The sequence below is a fragment of the Gossypium hirsutum genome, chromosome A04, assembly GCF_007990345.1.
Source record: "Gossypium hirsutum isolate 1008001.06 chromosome A04, Gossypium_hirsutum_v2.1, whole genome shotgun sequence".
In the NCBI taxonomy this organism is placed as follows: Eukaryota; Viridiplantae; Streptophyta; class Magnoliopsida; order Malvales; family Malvaceae; genus Gossypium; species Gossypium hirsutum.
Genome location: NC_053427.1, coordinates 87725419 through 87746948, shown reverse-complemented (window position 1 = coordinate 87746948; position 21530 = coordinate 87725419). Strand labels below are relative to the sequence as shown.

Sequence of the window (21530 nt, the reverse complement as noted above, 5' to 3'; positions counted from 1 at the left end):
GATAAGTTGTATTATTTTGAACCTATGAGCTTATTAAGCTTGTTCTGTGTGATGGTATATTTGGTGTTTGGATATCCACCTTATAAGTTATAGATTTGGCATTTTTGGTCAATTTTAGATGATTGAAAGTTGGCATTTAGTTTGTGTATAAGATGTACATGTTTGATCAATATCCATTTTTAGAATGAAATAGGAAATAATTTGAAATTGATTCTCGTTTGTAATGGTGCCTTGGGCATATTGATTAGAAATAGAAAAATGAAATGTTCTAGCGTGTTTTTGGTGCATTTTGGTTGACTTAAGTAATGACTAGAAGTATATTAATGACCCAAATAAAGTTTTGGTTTGGTAGCTGGCATATTAAGGTATTTATTGGCATACACGGGCTCGCACATGGGCAAGTGACACAGCTGTGTGCTCTGTTTTGAATTGGAAGGTTTTGGTTAAATATGGTCTTAGTCTTTCACGGCCCAGCCACAACCGTATGTTTGTGAAAATTTGCATTTAGGTCCACACGGTTTCAGTGAGCAACACGGTTTGGATACACGACCTTGTGACTCCATCTTACACTGTCTCAGTTTTTAATATGGTCTGGGCACACGGTCGTGTGACCTTGTTTTGTGATTTTTCCTAGTTGTTTAAAAGTTTGTAATTTAGTCCTTATTTGTCAATGTTCATTCTGAACATTGTTTTTTTTAATAATTTCATAAAAAAAATTTCTCATTAAATTATATATATTTTATAATTTCTATAAAACTTTTATGGTTATTTAAAAAATTAGGCAATGAGCTTGGACAACCATATATCTAGATTCATTTTGGACGTAATTTTAAAATAATTATTAAAAGAATATTTATTTTTGAGATTTATTTGATTTTTAAATATTTGGTGATATGAAAAAATATGTCATATTAGCATGAGATACACATGACACACTACATATCACTATTTGGTTGTTCTATCAATCATGTCGTCACTTAAAATTAGAAATGGATGGAAATTTTAAGAAAAGAACCAATTTGCTTCTTTCAGTTTTTTTTATCTAACACATAGATTAATTTACCTATTTTTTAAGTAAAAAATATAGAATCTAACTTTACAAAATTTATATCTTAATCTACTCTCGAATTCACATACAATTCATCATCTACTCTTTGCATACACAGCCTTATTTTGTAGGGATCATTTTTCTTCGTGTTCAATTTAATGTAAAATTATATGAAAATTTGTGTTTCGTGTTTGCATTTTTTATTTAAAATATTATATTTTGTTGCTCATTTTAATATATATTTTAGGTTCGTGTTGTGCAGGGGCGAAGGCGAGAAGCTAGAAATATTTTAGGGGGCCGAAATGAAATTTTAATTTTTAATAGTTTGTATCTTTGTAATTTTTAAAGAATTAAATTAAATTTTCATAATTTTAGGGGGCAAAACATAATTTTATCTTTATTAATTTAAAATTTTTTAAAAAGTCAAAACAATAAATTTTCAATTTTGGGGGCCGAGACCTCTACCAATCCTTTAGATTTACCTATGATGTTGTGCTCATATTATTTTGTGTTTGTGTTATTGTTCATATGTATATAAATTTATATATATATTTTTTATGTTATTAGAATAAAACAATTTATTATAATTTTTTAATTCAACACTCGCTATAACCGTTACAAAACCCCCGGCAATATTGTAAGAAAGCTGGCTGAATATGGTCAAATCGGCCAAGGACACATTGCTTTTGAAAAATGACGTCTCTATCATGCACACGTAAATTTTTGAAGATTGAATTTAATCAAATTATACTAATGAAAGTCATTTCTTATATTCTCTCACATACCGAAATTTTGGCTATTTTTTTTTTATCAATAAGCCTCGTAGTTAGTACAAAAGAAAGCTCTATTAGGTAAGAGTCAATAGTGGATTCGAGAGTAGATTAGCCATAAATTTTGTGAAACAAATATAGTAAAATTTGAGATATTTCTTGGCTCATAAATTATCATTATCATATTATATATTTTACTTACAAAATAAAATGTGAGACATGTCACGTTGTAATTGGTAAATTTTATTTTTGGATAAATTAAAGCAAAAATGATAGTGTAACTATTAAAATAAAAAATATAATTTAAAGGTTAAGTCATAATGTAATCATATGTAATTTGAAATTTATTAATTTTTTTTGGCCTTCTTATCTAAAATATCATCCAACGGTGTCAAGTAAAGATTCTGGAGCACAAACTTTAGGCTCTAAGTACATAGATCACGTTATCTACAAAAATAAAGTAAAAAATTGCAACCAGAAGAAGCAAAAATTGACCTCTCTAATTAAAATATATGAAATTTATACTGGGTAAAAATAAAGCAGTTCACCAAAGATAGGTATATGAATTTTATATTAGGTATCATCAAAGTAGTAGGTCAAAGATCTTGAATACCAGGCATTTATTTATAGCCCTTCCCACATACAATGGATCATTCACTCTTTGCACACACATTCTTCACCCAGTTATCATGGCAGCTCACTCCAAACTTGTTTTCTCAAAATTTCTCTCGGATACTGACATCAAGAAGAGATTGGCGGTTCCGTCAGCAATCCAGAGGTCCTTGCCGCCCTTCAATGGAGGTCATGCCCTCATATTTCACTTTTTGCACGGCACAAGATTCTGGCCAATTCTTTACTCTATCCGCACTACAGGGTACAACAAACCCGTTTTCTCAGGTGGATTATGGAGAAACTTTGTTATTTGTAACAACTTAAATGTTGGTGACAGATTCACCATGTACCGAGTGCAAGATGAAGATGGTTCTTCCTACTATAGGGTTGACGTCATGAGGAGAGAAATCGACTTCCTTGGCAAAAATGCAATGGCCTATGGCTGTGCCAGTACTGCTGATGAACATGTTATTACTCATCATCATCAAGAAGGACTTAGCTTGGAGTTGTCTCTGGGAAAACCCAATTGAAAAAGCTTGCTACCTGCAAAACAATATCGGGCCCTTTCTTTTTCTACTTTCTCTTTATAAGAAAATACAAGGAACGTATTATGATTTTGTGGTTCAGACAAGAAGTAAAAGTCGGTGTCAGTCGAGTTTATAGCCAGTTTGGTTGTTATATTCCTGTTTGTTTCTGTTATCATGTAATTAGAATCTGTAAGAACTGTAATAATAAGTGTGAGTTTGGAATAAAAAATCTGTTTAAAGATGTGTGCTTGGCTTGTTTTGTCTGTGAAACACCAAAGCTTTCTTTACACCAATATTGGAATGCACTCCACCCCTCCCAGCTGCCATTGAAGATGCAACTATAATCTTATCAGTCCCGGTTGCTTTCCAAAACCCGTCTCCAGTTGCGCTGTTTGGCCTTGCACCATTTGGGTACTTTCCGTCTCTCGGTCTGAAAATGTACCATTCTTTCTCACCAAGCACAGCTTTATCTGATCCAAAAACAACAACAACAACAAAAAAAAGAAACACTACCACCACTAGAACAAGCTTTAAACATAACATGAAGCTATGTAATGATTTATGATTGATTCTTTAGATGATAACATTGAAAGGGTTATTAAAGCGAGTTTCACCTGGTAAGTCCCAGGGATCGAACTATAGAAATCGGCGTCCGCGATAATGGAAACGGGGAAAGCTGAGGAGCTCAGTTTCTTCATTAGATAATGAAGGATGAGTTCTTCGTCCGTGAGGTGAAACCTAAATCCTGGAGGCACACTTGAATGTGGGTGCCTCATGGTTTTAACTAAAATTTTGAAGGATGAGTTCTTGATCAGTAGGGTGAAATCTAAGAATGCGGGTGCCTCGGTTTCTTCGTTAGATAATGAAGGATGAGTTGTTCATATCAGTGGGGTGAAATCTAAACCCCGGAGGCAAACTTGAATGTGGGTGCCTCATGGTCTTAACTAAAAAATTTCCCCTACTACTATGTTATTAACTATGAAAAAGTTGCAGTAAAAGAAGAAAAATATGAGCCCTGAAAATGGAAACAATAAAGGGTATAAGAGCTCTCAAACCAAACACACAGGCAGAAGAAAAATAAAGGAATTGAAATTTTTGAGAGACGAAGAAAGGTTGGCATGTTATGTCGTAGGATTTGTGTCGTTTTGTGGAAAAAAATATAAAAATAAAACTAAAGCAAAAAACAATTATAACCAGTAATGCTAGGTTTTATAAAATTAAAATAAAAAATTAATACGAACATCTTTAAAGATTTTTATAATATCTAATATTTTTTAAGTCAACTTGATTTTTTTCTCTAAAATTACAATGTATCTTTCTAATTTCACCAAACATTTGTCAGTATATAACATGAAATATTAACCTACCCATATCTCTATAATCATAAAATATATTAGGATTAATATTTAATGGATGATACAATGATTTATCATAAAAAAAAGATAAATGAATTTAATTTTAAAACTCTTTCTTATAATATGAGCATAAACTTAAATATTATCATGTTCTCATATAGAAATTGAGAGAGAAAAGATAGCTAGAAAAGAGAGAGAATAGAGAAAGAGAGAGGAGGAGAGAAGAAGATGCAACTACCATGCATGCAATGCTGATAGGTGGCTAAATAGGGAAATAACGGTTACTTACACCTGTATAACAAACCATACGCACCGTTTTACTAATATCTTACCCTGGCATACGCATCGTTTTGGTACCAAGTCAGATTCCCCTCCCCAACTCGCCTAAATGCACCGTTTTATTAATGTTCATTAAAACGCGGTTTCCAACAAAAATAAACAGGAATTGAAATTTTGTTTGAGCCCGGCGTTGACTTCAAGCTCGTTCCATAACAGTTGCTTCCTTCTTACGACTGATCCTTGTCCTCAAGGATTAAAGGATGGAAATTTTTGTTGAAGCTCTTGCAGGTTCTTCCATGTCGCATCTTCTAGAAATGTGTTTGCCCACTCAACTAATACCTCAGTAGCAGCACAATTCCCTTTTCAAACCATCCTTCGATCTAGGACTCTCACTGGTTCTTTGCTGCAGGCGCCATCGGAACCAACCAAGGGTAGGTTAGGTCAAACAGGAGCTCGACCAATGTGTTTTTTGAGCTGTGATACGTGGAAAGTGTGATGGATTCGAGACCCTGTTGGCAGAACTAGCTTGTAGGCAACAACACCAATTTTGCTTCCACTGGAAAGGGCCCAACATAATTTGGGGAGAGCTTTTGGTTTCATAGCTTCCTCATAGTATGTTGTCTATAAGGCTGCAATTTAAGGTAAACCAAGTCCCCAACTGTAAACTCCTTCTAAGACCTTATTTGCTCCGCCATTTGCTTCATCCTCTCTTGGTATTTTTTGAGATGAAACTGCAGGAGCTTCCTGGTAGCTTCCCTGTTTCGAAGATTTCGATCAAAAATAGCCACTGAAGAGGCCCCTACTAGGTAAGGTAGATGGAGTGGGGGCTTTGACCATAGAGCGCCTCATAAGGAGTAGTCTGAATGGATAAGTGGTGGGTAGTGTTGTACCACCACTCGGCCAAAGGTAACCACATGAACCAGTCACTAGGAGTCTCTCTTGACATACAAAGTAGATAGCCCTCAAGGCATCGGTTTAAAACCTCTGTTTGGCAATCGGTTTGGGGTAATAGGTTGTGGACATATGCAATCTGGTTCCCAACTGTTTAAATAACTCCTACCAGAAGTTGCTCACAAAGATTTTATCTCGATCAGAGATGATAAACTCAGGGACCCCATATGTAGCCTATAGATCTGTGCCATGTACTCCTGAGCTACATTCAAAACACAATCAATCATCATTTCAATTCAATGCAACCATTTCATCAATTAATCATCAATTCATAACTGAAACTGTATGATTCATCTCAATACAAAATCATCATTTATAATAGTATACAATATTTCCAATATTTATTCAATTGAATGTTGATCACAAACAACCAATCAAATTGAATCAATTTCACTTATAACATAGCTCAGTAAATGTAACAGCCCAATTTTCAGTAGTGTCAGAACAGTGATTTGAGATTACTAAATTCGATGAAGAAGTTAGAAATATTTTTGAATTAGTGAATTTTGTGATTTAAAAGAAATTATTAGGTAAATTGGGTCGAAAACGAGGTATCGAGACCTCGATATTATAAACTGAGCCGTAAATATTTTTATAAATATTTACGGAGTGTCAATAGGATAATATTAAAGTTTCGTTAAGAAATTTTAATGTTTCGATAGTTAATTATGAAAAAGGATTAAATTGCAATAGGGATAAAAGTTTAATTATAAATTAAAGAAAAGTTAAAAGGACCAAATAGGCAATTATGCCTTTTTCCAAAGTTGAGGCGGCATAAGTATAAAAATCTGAGATTTTTATGTGTTAAAAAAATATTATATTATAGTAATGATTATGTTTTTATATTATATTATTATTAATATATTATATTATATTATATATATACATAAAACAAAAGAAAGAATAGAAAAAAAAGAAAGAAAAGAAACAGAATAGAAGAGACGAAACAGAGAAAGAAACAGAGAGCAAAACGGGCAGAGAAGGAAGGAAAGAAAGAAAGAAAGAAAGAAAAAGAAAAAGGGAAATTTAAGGTTTTAAGGTTCCAAGCTCAATTGGTAAGTCAAATTAAGTCTTTTTCTTATAATTTTTGAGTTTTTGGAATCCTAGAGATAATACTACTTGATTTATGTTGATATTTTGAAAGTTAGTAGATTGTTAGACATGAGTTATGTTGAATTAATTGATGAACTAGAGGTTAAAATGATTGAATTTTAAGTTAGAAGTTAGTAAAAGATTGATTTGTAAAATAAAATATAAGTTTTGAATTGATAGGGCTTAAATTGGAAAAAAATACCAATATTCATAAGTATATGTTAGAGTGTGATTTTGATATTGCCATAGAAGGGAAAAATGATCAGCATGTCATAAAACATAAGAAAATAGGATGAAGTTTAATTTACGAGCCTTGGGGCAAAAGTGTAAATATGTGAAAGTTTAGGGGTAAAAATATAATTTTGCAAAAGTTTGGGTCAAGGACTGTTTTAATAAATTTGAATATTAAATAAGTTAAATTTGCTATTATAGATCAAGAAGAACGAAATTCGGGAGTAGATCGGGGAAAAGAAAAAGTAAAGGACTAAATTGTAAAGTTTAGTCACATTTTGTATCAAGGTAAGTTTACAGTAAATAAATGCAATATTCTTTTATTTTACATTATTATTGTCAATTTCCAGCATTTATATATTTATGTTATGAAAATATTTAAAGTCGAATTTAAGGTGAAGTGACAGAGGAAAAGTGTTAGAAAGCTCCGGTTGAACCCTAGGAATGTTAGGATATTAGGGTTGACAGGACAGAACAGAAATGAGCCATGTAAGTCCATATTATATATGGCATTGGAGACAGGAATAATTCATGTAAGTCCATGTTAAAGACATGGCATTGGCAGGATATTGATAGACAGGAACGACCCTAGTATCCTTAGTATTCCGAGTGGTTCAACGGGTCAGGGTACGAGTTAAATTACAGTGAATTAACAGCAAAGGAAAAGTAGATTATATTTATGAAAACGGAAAGGTCAGGTAAGAAAGAAGGTAAGGGAATAAAGAAGAAGATAGAAATTGAGAAGTAAAGAAATTTATGATGTTAGATGATATTATGCATAATTATCCATTATGTTGAATGTTGTGATTTATTTGCTTGTAAGCTTACTAAGCCTAGTGCTTAATCTCTTTATTTTCTTCTTCTTATAGTACTTATCTAGCCACTCGGGGATCGAAGGAAACGTCGGAGGCCGATCACACTATCAAAGAAATAACTCGGTATAATTAGACGTTTTGTTTGTGTATGGCATGTATAGAAACTTAGCTACTTTTGGTATAATATGAATAATGAGTGATGTGTAAGTAGTTGATGATGTATGGTTATTAAAATGATTAAGGATGAAGGTGTTTGTTGTTATGAAAGATTAGGTGATAAATTATGCATGGAAATCATAAAAGGATAAAATTTTGCAAAGAAACAGAATTCAGGCAGCACAGTGACGTGAATTTGAAAAATCACCCAAGATAGTATAAAATGAATTAGAGGGTGAATGATATATGGAATTAAAGCTTGTTGAGTCTATTTTCATGGAAAAATAACGGTGTAGGAAAAAGAAATTTATATTTTAAGATATGTGAATTTTAGTAAGATAGGGTCAGAACTGTTTTTGGAGTCCCCTAATCTGAGTTTAGAAATAATTACAAATTGTACAAAAATGGTTATGAGTTGAAATTTACATGCTTAGATTCCTTAATGAGTCTATTTTCTATAGAAACAAGTAAGAACTTCATATGAAAATCCTATAGCGAGAAAACTTATTTTTAGTGACTAGAGGTCAGGGCAGTCTGGTGGTGACACAGGGGAGACTTTAACTAATAAACTGTACTAATTTGCTGAACAAAAAATTCTAAAAATTTTATGGTGAGTAGATATATGAGTCTAGTTTCAGGGAAAATTTACGGGATTAAATTTCGAGTTCTTTAGCTCAAGTTATAATTAATTTAGTAACTGCTGCGCGACTAGACAGATTTGCTGCGAATAATGAAATAAATTTTCAAACCTAGTTTTTATGCTCCGAACTGGTAAGATAAGCCAAGTAATGCCTCGTGCTCGACTCCAGAAACAGTCTCGGGTAAGGGGTGTTACAGTAAATATTATTATAAATTATTTACGGTCTCGGTTTACGAAATTAGGGTCCTAAAATCATATTGTCTTACACCACTAATTTTTGAATCATTACATGTAACTTTATAACTCGATTTACCAGTGGATGAGTCAGTCGTTACGGGGTCAATGGTCGTTGGCAGTTGAAGCGGCATTTGTGGGCAACTATTATGCAATATGCCGGAGAGGTTTTTTAATAGTCGGAAAGAGATGAAATGGTTGGAACAAAATTTCAATTATCTCGACAACTTTGCGAGTTCCCTTGAATGAGAACAAAATGATATAGCTTGATTTTGGAATTAAAAGATAAAAAATGTGGAAGATAAATGACTGATGTAGTAATTAATTTGCTTTTAATTTATAAATTTCAAAATAAATCGAAGGTTTGAATAAACAAAAGGGTTACAGGTATAAATAGGTCAGAGAGTGAGGGTCACTACAGGAAAACAGACTTTTAGCGGCTTTTTTTTTGCCTTTAGCGCCGCTTGCAAAAAACATCGCTTTTAAAAAAACGCCGCTAAAAACCAGGAGTTTTAGTGGCGCTTTTTTCGCAAACGCCGCTAAAGACCATAATCTTTAGTGGCGCTTTTTTTGCAAACACCGCTAAAAACCATAACTTTTAGCGGCACTTTTTTAGCAAACGCCGCTAAAGACCATGACCTTTAGCGGCGCTTTTTTTCACAAACGCCGCTAAAGATCATAACCTTTAGCAGTACTTTTCTCACAAACGCCGCTAAAAATAATGATCTTACAAAAAATTATTTTTTAATTAAATAATATTTATTTCTATGTTAAATATTATATTATGTTTAATTTTTGAAATTTGAACTTTAAACTATATACATTTAAGGATAAATAAAAAATATTAATTAAATTAAATTTTTCATTAAAATTTAAACTTCAAAACTAAATATAAAAATTAATGAATTTAAATTTAATACATAAACATTGATTCAATATGTAATTTAATACATAAGAAAAACACACACACACAAAGACACACAAAGTATTAGAATTTCTAAAACATAATTCATCCTGGTGAGAAAATAATGCCAAATCATCATCACATCTCATTAATCAAAGGAAAAAGATCAGAAAAGAAGAAGAAACAATATACAACAGAGGGCTGGTTCAAGCTTTAGATGAAGCCAAAGTATTGCAATGCCTGCATATATAACTTAGTGAAGTACTTTGATCTTGATCTTGGTTAAGACTTGTTCCAGCAACAAAGAAAATTGTTAAACAGAATCTCGGTCACCTGATTGAGCAAAACAAGGAAATTAGCTATACCATTTACTGTAACGAAAGTGAAATCAGTAAAAAGTAAACCCATAATAAAAAAACTGATGCTAGGCTAATCGTAAATGCTAATGTCGCTGTAAATAAGTGACAGGCATAAGCAGGGATTTAAATTGCGGTCGCGGTCACGTTTTCGGTCGCGTCGCGTTTATCGCGGTCACGGACATAACGGACGCTATTGCAGTTACTGCGGGTATCGCGGTCGTGAATTTTTTTAAAAGTCGCACAACTTATTGTAAAACATAGTAATTATAATTATAATTATAAAAATAATAATTTTTAGAGTATTTTCTAACACTTATGAACTTTTATTAATATAATTTTGTGTGTAACTCTAAACAAACCCTAAGTAATAAAAATTATGAAAATTTAAAATAATAATAAATAATAAATAATTATCATTATAAATCATAATTACAATATTAATTAAAAATAACATATAAACTAAAATTATAAATCTAATAACATATAAAGGAAATGAAACGGTTCCCTCTATTCTGTTTCAAACCTTTCCTTGTTATTAGAAATCCCCAACTTCTCAAATTGCTAGGGCCCTAGACAAACAAAATAGGAATAGTGTTTTCACCAAATTCAACCTTTTTTCACCAGCGGGCAGCGGCCAGCCTTTGCTGTTTTCAGTTTTCACACAAATTTTTCGCCACTGCCGCCTCCTAATCCACGCCGGCACACCCTGATGGCAAACCCACTCAACCCCGATGGCTTTTCATTTTCTTTTCCTCTTTCACTGTTACTCAACCAACTTTTTTCCCCTTTTTTTGTTCGCCCAGATCTCTGCTACTGCTAAGTGCTACTGCTACCCATTTCTCATCTTCAGTTCCTAATGGCAAATCCTAAGTTTTTCTTTCGCTGAAACTTTTCTTTGTACTGCTTTTGCTGCTTGTTTTGTTGAGGTATTCAGTATTCACGATCCATGGGTATGAGAAATAGGACTTTATATTTTCTATTGCTGTTGAGTTTTGAATCTTTGGACTTTGATTCCTTCTTGCTGTTGTTTCAGTGTTTCTGTTGATTTTTGTTAGAGGAGATGATTTTTTTTAGTTTGCTGTTAACGGAAAATAACGGGAATAGCGACCCGTTATTGCCGCAATTGGCCGTTACCCATTAAATTGCGGCCGTGATCCACCGCTATCGGAGTGAATCCGCTTCACACCGCTATTTTCAGCAATTGCGGTTTCGGACGGCGCCGCTACCGCTATATAATGGCCGTTATTTCGGTAGCGGACCGCAATTTGAATCCCTGGGCATAAGTCCAGTTTCATGTTGATGGACTTGTAAAGGCCTCAAAAAGAAAATAAGTAGCATATATGAAAAAGACAAAAAGGGTCAAATGAAGGTTAAAGGAGATGTCATGACAAACCTCACGTGTTTAATGTCTATCTCCTTTCTCGATTTCATGCGACTCATAACATGTTTCACTTTTTTTATTAAGCTCACAAATATCACAGGTTTTTAGTTATCATAATCTTAATTTCTATGTCCAATAGCATTGATAAAGTAATTATTTTTCATTCAAACAAATTTGGTATTATCTTTAGTCACTTTGAAATGTCTAATCGATGAAGATGAGCAAAAAATGCCATACTTGCTGAAAAACAAGCTTATGCCAAAGTTTGAACTCTATACCTCTAGCATATAGGGGATCTTGAACCCAAAGTATTGAAAATGTCGATCAAAAGGAAGAGGAGATAAATTTGACGATGAAACTCTAATGGAAAGACGTTAAACTTTTGGAAGAAAAAAGCAAAAGATGTTTAAGGGACTCATGTCAAAATCAAACTGGTAATGGATAAACTCAGGAATCATCAAGATAAAAAAATAAAAAAGAACCTACCTCGTGCTATTGCATCCTCTTTCCTTCTCAACTCCTGCAAAATATAAAGTTAACATTCAGTTACTACAAGGACAAATTAATCTAAGAGCAAAATGAATAGCAAAATCACCTTACATATGTTTCTTGCTTTTAGATCATATATATTTTAATCATATATAAGATAAAAACATCAAAAGAAGTCTATGATTTTAATCATTTTGTGACCAAAGAATGGATGTTGGGTAGAAAATATATAAGAAAATGCATTGAGAATCGGACAAATGTATTTCAAAGTTAACATCTAAAATTAACATAACATAAAAAAAAATTAACTTTTATGAATGATATAACAGCATAAAAAATATCTTCTATCATATAAAAAACCTCAATTATTGATGGTTTTTTTACTTATTAGTTGTAATTAATCATGAGGTCTCAAAACATGAAAAAGTGATTAATCAAAAGTAGACCATGGGAACACACATCTGAGGAAAAATATTGGACAGGAAAAAAAGGAGAATTGCAATGAAAATCATCTCAAACCCTTTTATTTTTCTCTTTCCTGGAAGTAAAGTGCTTGAAATTACAAAGACAAACTGCATAAAAATTCCATTACAACATGATTCCAGGAACATCTTGTATCAGAAATCATTCAGTTACTCTTTATAAAATGTTAAATTCGGTATGAAATACAAGTTAATTAGGTTGAAGAAACGACCACACCAAGTCAATACAGTACCAAAATAAAAAGATGTAATTAAGGTAGTTGCATATCTTAAACTTTAAGTCACGTTAGTGCAAATGCTAGATAAGACTTTTTATATCATCTTCTATTTCCAAACATAAATATAAAGCAAGTAAATCCCAAAACTCCAGTTGTTTGAGAACCCCATATCGAACCTATAAAGTAACCCACTTTGGTTCAGTTGTTATCGAAACCCCTTTTGTCCCTCCAGACATCTAAAAGCGAGTAAAGCTTGTTTACTATCTTTTGAACCAATTAAAGAGGCGCATGTGTGACCAACATAAATAATCTGAAAAGCGGACCGGATTAATCTAAAATTTAGACCAATAAATGAATCCTACAAAAGTGGACAATATTGATTTGAACTTTCTTTAGACAGCACTGTCCTGCAGCATTAACAATGGACTGGCTATTCTATTGCTCTCACTAATCAGAGGAATTTACTACAATTCTTAAAATACATACTTACATATACAATTCTCACTATGTTATCCATCAGATTTGGACCAAAATTAAGTCAGCTTACATTACACAAGAAGGGAATATTATTAAATATCTCTTACAAGCATTGAATTAATACCTGCAATTTGGGACGGAGGGCTTGAATTAATACCTAAAATAGACATGAGAAAAAAGAGTGAATCACCTCAACTGAAGAACTCCAGAAAAATAATTTTAATCCAGTACATAGCTATGATCTTTAATCAATCAACATTCCATAGTGAAGATAAGAACAAGACCTCCTGTTGAGATGACGGCATGGATTTTCCAGATTCCTGTGCAATAGTTCCGTCTACTAGTTCTTGATCTTTGGCGACCTCCATGCCTGACATCAGTTCCTTGCAACCGCCCAACTGACAGTAGCCCAGATATGAAACAAGTAATTTGCATTAAACTTTAGTAATGCCAAATTTTAGCAGATCACAAGCACCAGAAAAGGAATTTCATTTATTACCATCAAACAAATAAGATCAGCAATGTAGAATAAAAATATAAAATCAAAGGAGAAAAAAAATCAGCCAAAAGGCCATGATGCAAGTTCTACAGAATACCCATATTTACTCAATACTGATCATTAGCATAATCAAAACAGCAGCAGGCATTAGTGAACTCGTTAGTGGAACTCACAACACATTCATAAGCAAAGAACGCCACAACAAAATCAAATTCAAGGGGGGAATAGCAATTTTTGAGCATATTACCAACTTTCCAGCCTTAAAAATATTTCCTGATGCATATGTGTTTTACATCAAAACCAATTATATATTTGCAGCAACAATGAAAACCCCACAAGTCATTTACATTACAATTTATAACATGCCCAAAATATAGAATAAGCATAAATTGAAATCCCCATATATACTCAGTTTCAAAAAAAAATCCCATAACCACTAAATTAATTTCTCAAAAAAGAGAAAAGATCCATACTTTAGCTAAAAAAATTGAAATTAAAAACCTAAGCAGATCCATACCTAACTGCAATGGCAGTCAAACCGAAATTTATTTTTCCAACTAATTAAAAAAAGCCTACGAGAACAAAACCTTAGGTGCTAGTAATTCTTTAACAAATTAATAAGCAAATCAATCGATCATAAATTAAAAGATGAGGAAAAGGAAAAGGGGAAATGGGAAAGGTCGGGTACCTGAATCTGAACAGATCAATATTCCATTATGACCCAAGTTGTAATAATAAGAGAAGAAAGAAAAAGACCAGACATGAAAAAGCAAATTTAATTTTCTAGTGAGAAACTCACCCTCAAACTGAAACCGAAAGGGTGTTCTTTTTTCTTAAACGAGGAAGACCTTGCAACAGAAGGAGCTGAATACCTTTCTACGACTTTCGTTTCCCTTGTAGGCCTATCACTTCTAGGTGTCATTGGCTCTTTCTTCTCAGCCGAATCTCGACCAGATTTCCTAGAACTCCCCTTTCTACTACTACCTTTGAAGAAATGAAAAGAAAAAAGAAGTGTGAATGGTGTAGGTGTATTGACTTGGTGTTGCTGGAAATGGGAAATTTGGGGGCAAATTTTGAGAGTTATTTGGGGGATTTAGGGCGCGACGGAGATGAGAAGAAGAGGGAGTAATGAGCGGGTAACAAAAAATTAGGGATTTTGATTTTCCCTTTTTGTGGCGTTTCCACTAAAAACGCCATTATAATTCAATTTTTTAAGCTCAATTTTTTTGTGGCATTTTACCTAAAAACGCCACTATTGTTTAATTTTAATTTTTTTATATTTTTAACATATTTTTTTATTTTTTCTATTTTTTCTTTCAAAATTTTTGTGCTGAGATTATTATTTTTTAGAATTTTTTTTAATTTTGAATATTAAACTTTTTAACTAAAATATGGACTAAAATATTAAATATTAAATATTAAATATTAAATTTTTAAATTTTTTTTTATTTTTAAATTTTTTATTTTTAAATTTTAATTTTTTTGAAGATTTTTATAATTTTTAAATTAACATATAAAATACAAAAAGAAACTTTAAGAGAAATAAAATGGAATCGATGAATTAAAAAAAATACAAAATGACATAGCAATATAAGCATTATTCTTTTAAGTATGGTCCGCATTAGTTGTTTAGATTTTTATATAATGGCATACTGGTTATTACATCAAATTTTATTAATTTTGTTACATAAAAATTCAATAGTGTGCCATATTCTAGTGTGATTATTTTACTTTACGAATTCAAAACATCCATTGTTTCGAATCGAGTTTTAAATAAAGTTAATTGTAATTTTATAATTTATATCAATTTGAGTGCAATAATTGTTTGTCTACATAAATTAAATATTAAAAATATTTTTAGTTGAATAATATAAATGGAAAGAAAAATTTATAATTATAGTTATTTTTTTTATTAAGTTGGTGTTATGGGTTAATCAAGTATATTAATTCAGTTGTGAAATTATTAATTTACCCTCTCACATATAAATTAAGTTATAAGAATGTATTTTTATATTTATATATATAATAAAAATTCGAAACACAATTAACTTTATGATTATAACCAAAATAACAATTAATTTTTATATAAACTTTTAATAAATATACGAGTTAAATAATATCTTTTCGCATAGGAGTGTTAAATCTTAAAAAAGAAAAAGTAATTCTCTTAACATTCTTTAACAAATTGAATACTAAACCACTTAATTTGTAAAAACTAAAATGAGATAAGTATTTGTACTTTTCGTAAAATTAAAATTTAGTCATTATATTTCTATTCTTAAGAATTTAATTCCTCTATGTTTCAAATTTCTGAATTTAAGTTTAATTGTTAAAATTACTTTTTTATTATTATTAAATTCGTTAGGGATTTAGGATGTCGAATTTGGGAATGGGTGATAATACTTTAGGGATTTAGGATGAGGAAGAAGGGGAAATAGAACTGGGGAAAAACGGGGAAAATGTTAGGTGTATCAGTTGTGGGTAAAAAATAAGACAGCTAAACGATGAAGTTTTGAACAAAATAACTTAACATTAGCAACGTTTATAACCTAGCGCCACTAAAAATGCACCTATTGCAGCGTTTAGGGTTTTAAGGGTTATAGTTTAGTGTTCAAGGCTTGTTAGGGTTTAGCAGTTTACTATTTTAAGGGTTATAAATTAGTGTTTTATGGTTTTTTTAGGGTTTAGAATTTTAGGACTATATGACTTTTAGCGGCGTTTTACCAAAAGCGCCGCTAATGCTCTGGTCTTTAGCAGCGTTTTATCAAAAGCGCCGCTAATGCTATATTTTTAGCGATGTTTTAACAAAAAAGCCGCTATTACTCTATTTTAGTGGCGTTTTTGTTAAAACACCGCTATTGCTCTGTGTTTTACAATTTTTGCGGCTTTTTTTGATAAAACGCCGCTAAAGCCCTATTTTCTTGTAGTGGGTGATGCTACAAAAAAGGGATATTAATAAATCGAAGGTTTGAATAAACAAAAGGGTTACAGGTATAAATAGGTCAGAGAGTGAGGGTGATGCTACAAAAAAGGGATATTTTTTTGTAAATTTAAAAAGTAAGGGGGTGATAATAAATTACTCTTTTTTGACACCTATAAAAAAAACTATTTATTCTTTCATTTTAACCTTTTTTTTCCAAAAAAAGAAAAAAAATATTCTTCTTTCTCTTCTCCCTTCTATGTTGGCCATGTCTCCACCACCGAAGAGCCCAACGGCTTTCTGGCCTCTGGTGGTGGAGCCGCCGCATACGATGGCCAAAAATATTTTTTTTTATTTTTTATTTTTCAAGTCAAAGTTTTCTTTAAAAAATCACTATTTTTCTTAAAAATTAAATTTTTTATTTTGAAATAGTTTAAAAAATCAAAATTTTGTTTTCAAAATCTAAAATTTCTCATTTTTTTTTAAAATCACTATTTTTCTTAAAAATCAAAGCTTTTATTTCAAAATAGTTAAAAAAAATCAAAACTTTATTTTAAAATTTTAAACTTTCCTTTGAAATGACTTAAAAAAACAGATTTTTATTTTTAAAATATAAACTTTCTCTTTTAAAAAAAAATCAAAATTTTTTCCAAGATAAAGACTTTTAAAACAAAAAAAAATAGAGAAACATTTGTTGTAGAAAGGAGAAGATTTTTAAAATCTAAACTTTCTCTTTAAAAAAAAAATCGAAACTTTTCTCAAGATCAAGCTTTAAAAGAAAAGAAAAGAAATCATTGTTTTAGAAAGGGGAAGGGAGAAAACGAGATATTTGGGGCTACTAGGGGTGAAGGATCGATGTTCCGATGATGTCCCGTTCATCGGAGCCCAAACCCAATCCCTTAAGATATATATATGGCAAAAAAAAAAGAAATAGAATGCTTGTTGTTTTTTTTTTAACCTTTTTTTTAAGAACAAAAAATGATTTTTTATTTCTTTCATCTCATTTCATGTATATATTGTTTTTTAATTTTGTTTATTTGTAAAAAAAGATAATAATAATAATAATATTTAATAATAATAGTAGTAGTAATGATAATAATAATTTGGGCCCTTGATAGGCCAAAAAAGAAAAGAAAAAACAAATGTCTCAAATTAACCAAAATCATGTGGGCTTTGAACGAATCAAGAGAGAACAAAAATTTAAACGAGTCTCCAATTGGGCTCAGACAAAAATGAGTTTAAGTTTAATTAAATGTAGTATAATTAATTAATTAATTAATTAATTAATAATCTAAGTGTAAAAGAAAAAATTAAAAGAAAAAAATTGGCTCATCTTTTTCCTCACGAAGCAAAGAAAAGAAAGAAAGAAAGGGTTTTGAAGCTTTCATATTTTTTGTTATTTAATTTAGTTTTTTTTGTAATTTTTATATTTTTTAAATTGTGAAATTTTAATTTAACTAATATATATACTAATATATAGAATTGTTAAAGTTTCTAAAAATTGCTTGAAGAAGTGAGAAATGATTAGTTTGTAACATGTATTAGGTTTCATAAAAATACATTGGTCTGGTGATTTATTTTTTAAAATGAATTTAAAGTTAAATTGAAAAAAGCAATAGGAATGCTATTTACTTATGAAATGACAATCTCACGTGCATATTCTCAAGTATTCCCTACTTTACCTGTCTTCGTCAGAGTAATGACAGACATTGGGATAATGACCCTACTTTAGACATGGTGATTATTGTACCACATCCGATGAGACAAACCCCGACTTTGAGCGGTGGACTCTGCATTAGTCCTTTACAACATATAAATATGCCTTGGGGCTTGCATTGGATCATCAACCCTAATTGCATACAATGCCTTCACCCACCCTGGCCAAAATGATTTTCTCAAAGTCACTCTTAGCCACTGACATCAAGAAGAGATTGGCGGTCCCGTCAAAGATCCTGCATCTGTTCTCGCCTTGCAGCCAGAATTCAGCTCATGTACGCCGGAAGGATCTGGGAAGTTGACTGCACTGTTCGGAGAAACGGGTGCCTTAAACCTGTTTAATTTCTCTCATGCAACGGCAGAGCCAAATAGAGGACCAGGGTGTCATGCCCCCTCAAAGTTTTTTTTTTTCAATTTAGTCCTTTGTAAATATAATATGGCCCTTCCAAAAATATATGTAGCTTCCAAAAGTTTAAAATTTTTACAATTTTTCCCTTATATATATATATTATAGTCTTTCTAAAAATATAAATAGGTCCTTCCAATATGGGACAAATATTTTTATAACATTAAAAATAATATTAAAAAAATTATTCATGATAAAAAGAAAAAGAAAATGTTTTTGAACAAGTTAAATTAGTAATGGTGACTTTTAAACTGTTTTTGGTTAAATAATAATAAATTAATATTTTATGAGTAATATATATACTTATTATTATTATAAATTGAATCAATGTTTAATGGAGCTATAAACAAATTTTTTATCGCTATACTAAAAATATTTTTTTAAGTAAACTTCTTTAAAAAATTAACTTTTAATATAAAATAATTTTTCTTACTAAATTTGTATATATAAATAATATCATTGATGCGTTGATGTCGCAAGTTAAATTAATTTGTAAAAAATAAAATTTTAATATTGAGTTTTCTTGTCAATAACTTTATTCTCAAGCTTGCGATTATTGGGGTACATTTAATATTATTAATATGATATATTTATATATTTCAATCTTCTTCTACTCACAAGTTAAACTATTTTTTATTTTAATTCCGTACGTATTGTATATGTATTATTATTAATTCTAAGCCTTCCGTTTCATTATTACATGTTATTCTTAAACACTTATTTGTGTTTTAAATTTGTAGTTTTTACACGCATACATATGTGATAGGATTTTTAGTTTATTTTATTCTTTTCAAGTTAAGAAAAAAGATAAATTATAAATACAAAAAACATTTATTTTTATAAATTAGTTAAATATTTAATAAAATTTAATTTTTAAAATTTTCCTTTTGAGATTAGTGAAAGACCAAGATATATATAATATAGAGTAGTTTGCAATTATCGTATTTACGCATGTATGACCTTGTGATATGTGAAATAATCAGAATAGAATGAAATTATTTTGTTGAATTAGGATTCCTGGGTGGTAAAATTTTTTAATTCCTTATTATAGCAACTAATTTTACTATTACTATTATTTTTAATTCTATCAAAAAAATAAATGCATCGTCCATCCCAAAAATATCTTAAATTAAAGAAAAAAATTAAGTGTTTAACCGATGATGCAAAATCATATCTAAAACAAGCTATTTTGAACTGATAAAAAATTAAGATAACAAGAAAATCACATCATAATCATAGTTATATCAAAATTTATCATTTGGGTACAACCCATTGATTGTTTAAGCTGTGGGTCCCGTGGTAGCCAGGCAAAACGTGAAGAAGAAGAAGATGAAGAATGTATACAATATGATCAAACCTAACAGCATGTAAAATTATTAAATTAGTAACTACAGACAAATTTTCATTTTTTCTTTGTTTTTCCATCTATCGCTTTGCTTTCATTTTTGTTTGTTCTCTCTCTATGCCATATTTACACTTGTAAAAGGAAAGGCAGATGGCGGGATATCATGGAGGAGCGGTGCCGTGTAAGTGGAATGACGAAAATGGCGGATTCTGTCCTACAAGTTGTTTGCTTTGCTTCGAAGGGCAGAATATTTACTGAAAGTTGTTTAGCAAAACGAAAGTCAACCAAAAATTGAGTGAATAAAAATTCAATATGGCGTACAGTTAATCTTAGTTACAAATTTAATATTTGTTTAATTAAAATTAAATTAATTTTTGAGTGATCAAACTAAATATTATGTTTTTTTTAAATTATAAAAATATGAGAATAAAAATAATTAGAAAATTGTTTTATGCAAATTTAATAAATTGAGATTTAACAATACAACATTATTTGTCAAGGAGTGAAATTCACGTTGTCCCAACATTGACTGAGACATGGTATGACTCATTACTAATGAGTCTACAAAATCCATGCACCTTAAATGTTGGTGACAAATTGATCACCTTGTACCAAGTGCAAGTTGAAGATGGTTCTTCCTACTATATGGTAGAAGTAGGGAGAGAAATCCACTTCCTTGGCATAAATGCAATGGCCTGTGCAAGTGGCAGTACTGCTGATGAACATGTTAATTACTCATCATCATCAAGAACTTAGCTTGGCTTGGTTCTGCGACAACCCAATGTGGAGGAAGCCGATAATTGAAAAAGCCTCCCGCCGGAAACCAATATTTCCGGATCCTTCCTTCTACTTTCTTTTTATAAGAAAATATTAGGTTTTTTATTTAAATATCCCTAAAAAAGTAATTAATTATTAAAATAACCTATCTTTTAATTAAACACTAAAATTACCTGAAATCTACAGTAAAAGTTGGTGGAGCAAAATGATTTGACGCCACCAACATACCACGTCTGCATCCATAAAAAAAATTAATTTTTTAATGAAGCCATATAAAATGGTGTCACTTGTATAAATACTATAAAAATACTGTAAATTTTAAAAATATGAGGGACTTCAAAATAAATTTACCATTTTTTGGTGGAGCTGCAGCCTGACACCCACTGTTACTTTTTTTTAAATTTACTTTTGTCATTTCTTAACATTTTTTTATTTTTGTCTTTTTTCTTTATTTATTTTATTTTATTTTTTATTATTAATTTTAAAAAACTTGAAATGTATATTTGAAATGTTTTGTAATATATATTTTTTAAATTTTAAATAAATATTTGAAATTATTTTTCTAAATTTTAAATATTATTTTTAAATTATTTTTTAAAATTTTAAATATTATTTTTTAAATATTAAATATATTTTTAATAATATAAAATATTTAAATATTTTAAAGATATGACCTTTCAAATTTATTATTAGTTTTATAATATTTTAAATGTATATTTGAAATGTTTTATAATATATATTTTTTAAATTTTAAATATATGTATTTAAAATTATTTTTCTAAATTTTGAATATTATTTTTAAATTATTTTTTAAAAAATTTAAATATTATTTTTTAAAAATTTAATA

The 21530-nt window shown here is 30.4% G+C and overlaps 2 protein-coding genes across 3 annotated transcripts; both read right to left on the bottom strand.

Moving 5' to 3' along the window:
- Nucleotides 1–3191: 3191 nt before the first annotated feature.
- Nucleotides 3192–3733, bottom strand: LOC121228117 (NAC transcription factor 47). Its single transcript, XM_041111263.1, has 2 exons — nt 3499–3733; nt 3192–3427 (listed from the first exon to the last, which is right to left on the bottom strand). The coding sequence occupies exons 1-2, from the start codon at nt 3731–3733 to the stop codon at nt 3192–3194; spliced, it is 471 nt and encodes a 156-aa protein (XP_040967197.1).
- A 5881-nt stretch (nt 3734–9614) lies between these two features.
- Nucleotides 9615–14770, bottom strand: LOC121228281 (uncharacterized). Of its 2 annotated transcripts, none has more exons than XM_041111690.1 (5): nt 14319–14770; nt 13305–13418; nt 13145–13177; nt 11841–11874; nt 9615–9947 (listed from the first exon to the last, which is right to left on the bottom strand). In XM_041111690.1, the coding sequence occupies exons 1-5, from the start codon at nt 14439–14441 to the stop codon at nt 9928–9930; spliced, it is 324 nt and encodes a 107-aa protein (XP_040967624.1). In that variant the 5' UTR covers nt 14442–14770; the 3' UTR covers nt 9615–9927. The 2 variants fall into 2 exon arrangements, with proteins under 2 accessions (XP_040967624.1, XP_040967623.1); XM_041111689.1 differs by lacking the exon at nt 9615–9947 and adding an exon at nt 10274–11011 and having other exon boundaries at nt 14319–14720.
- Nucleotides 14771–21530: the final 6760 nt, after the last annotated feature.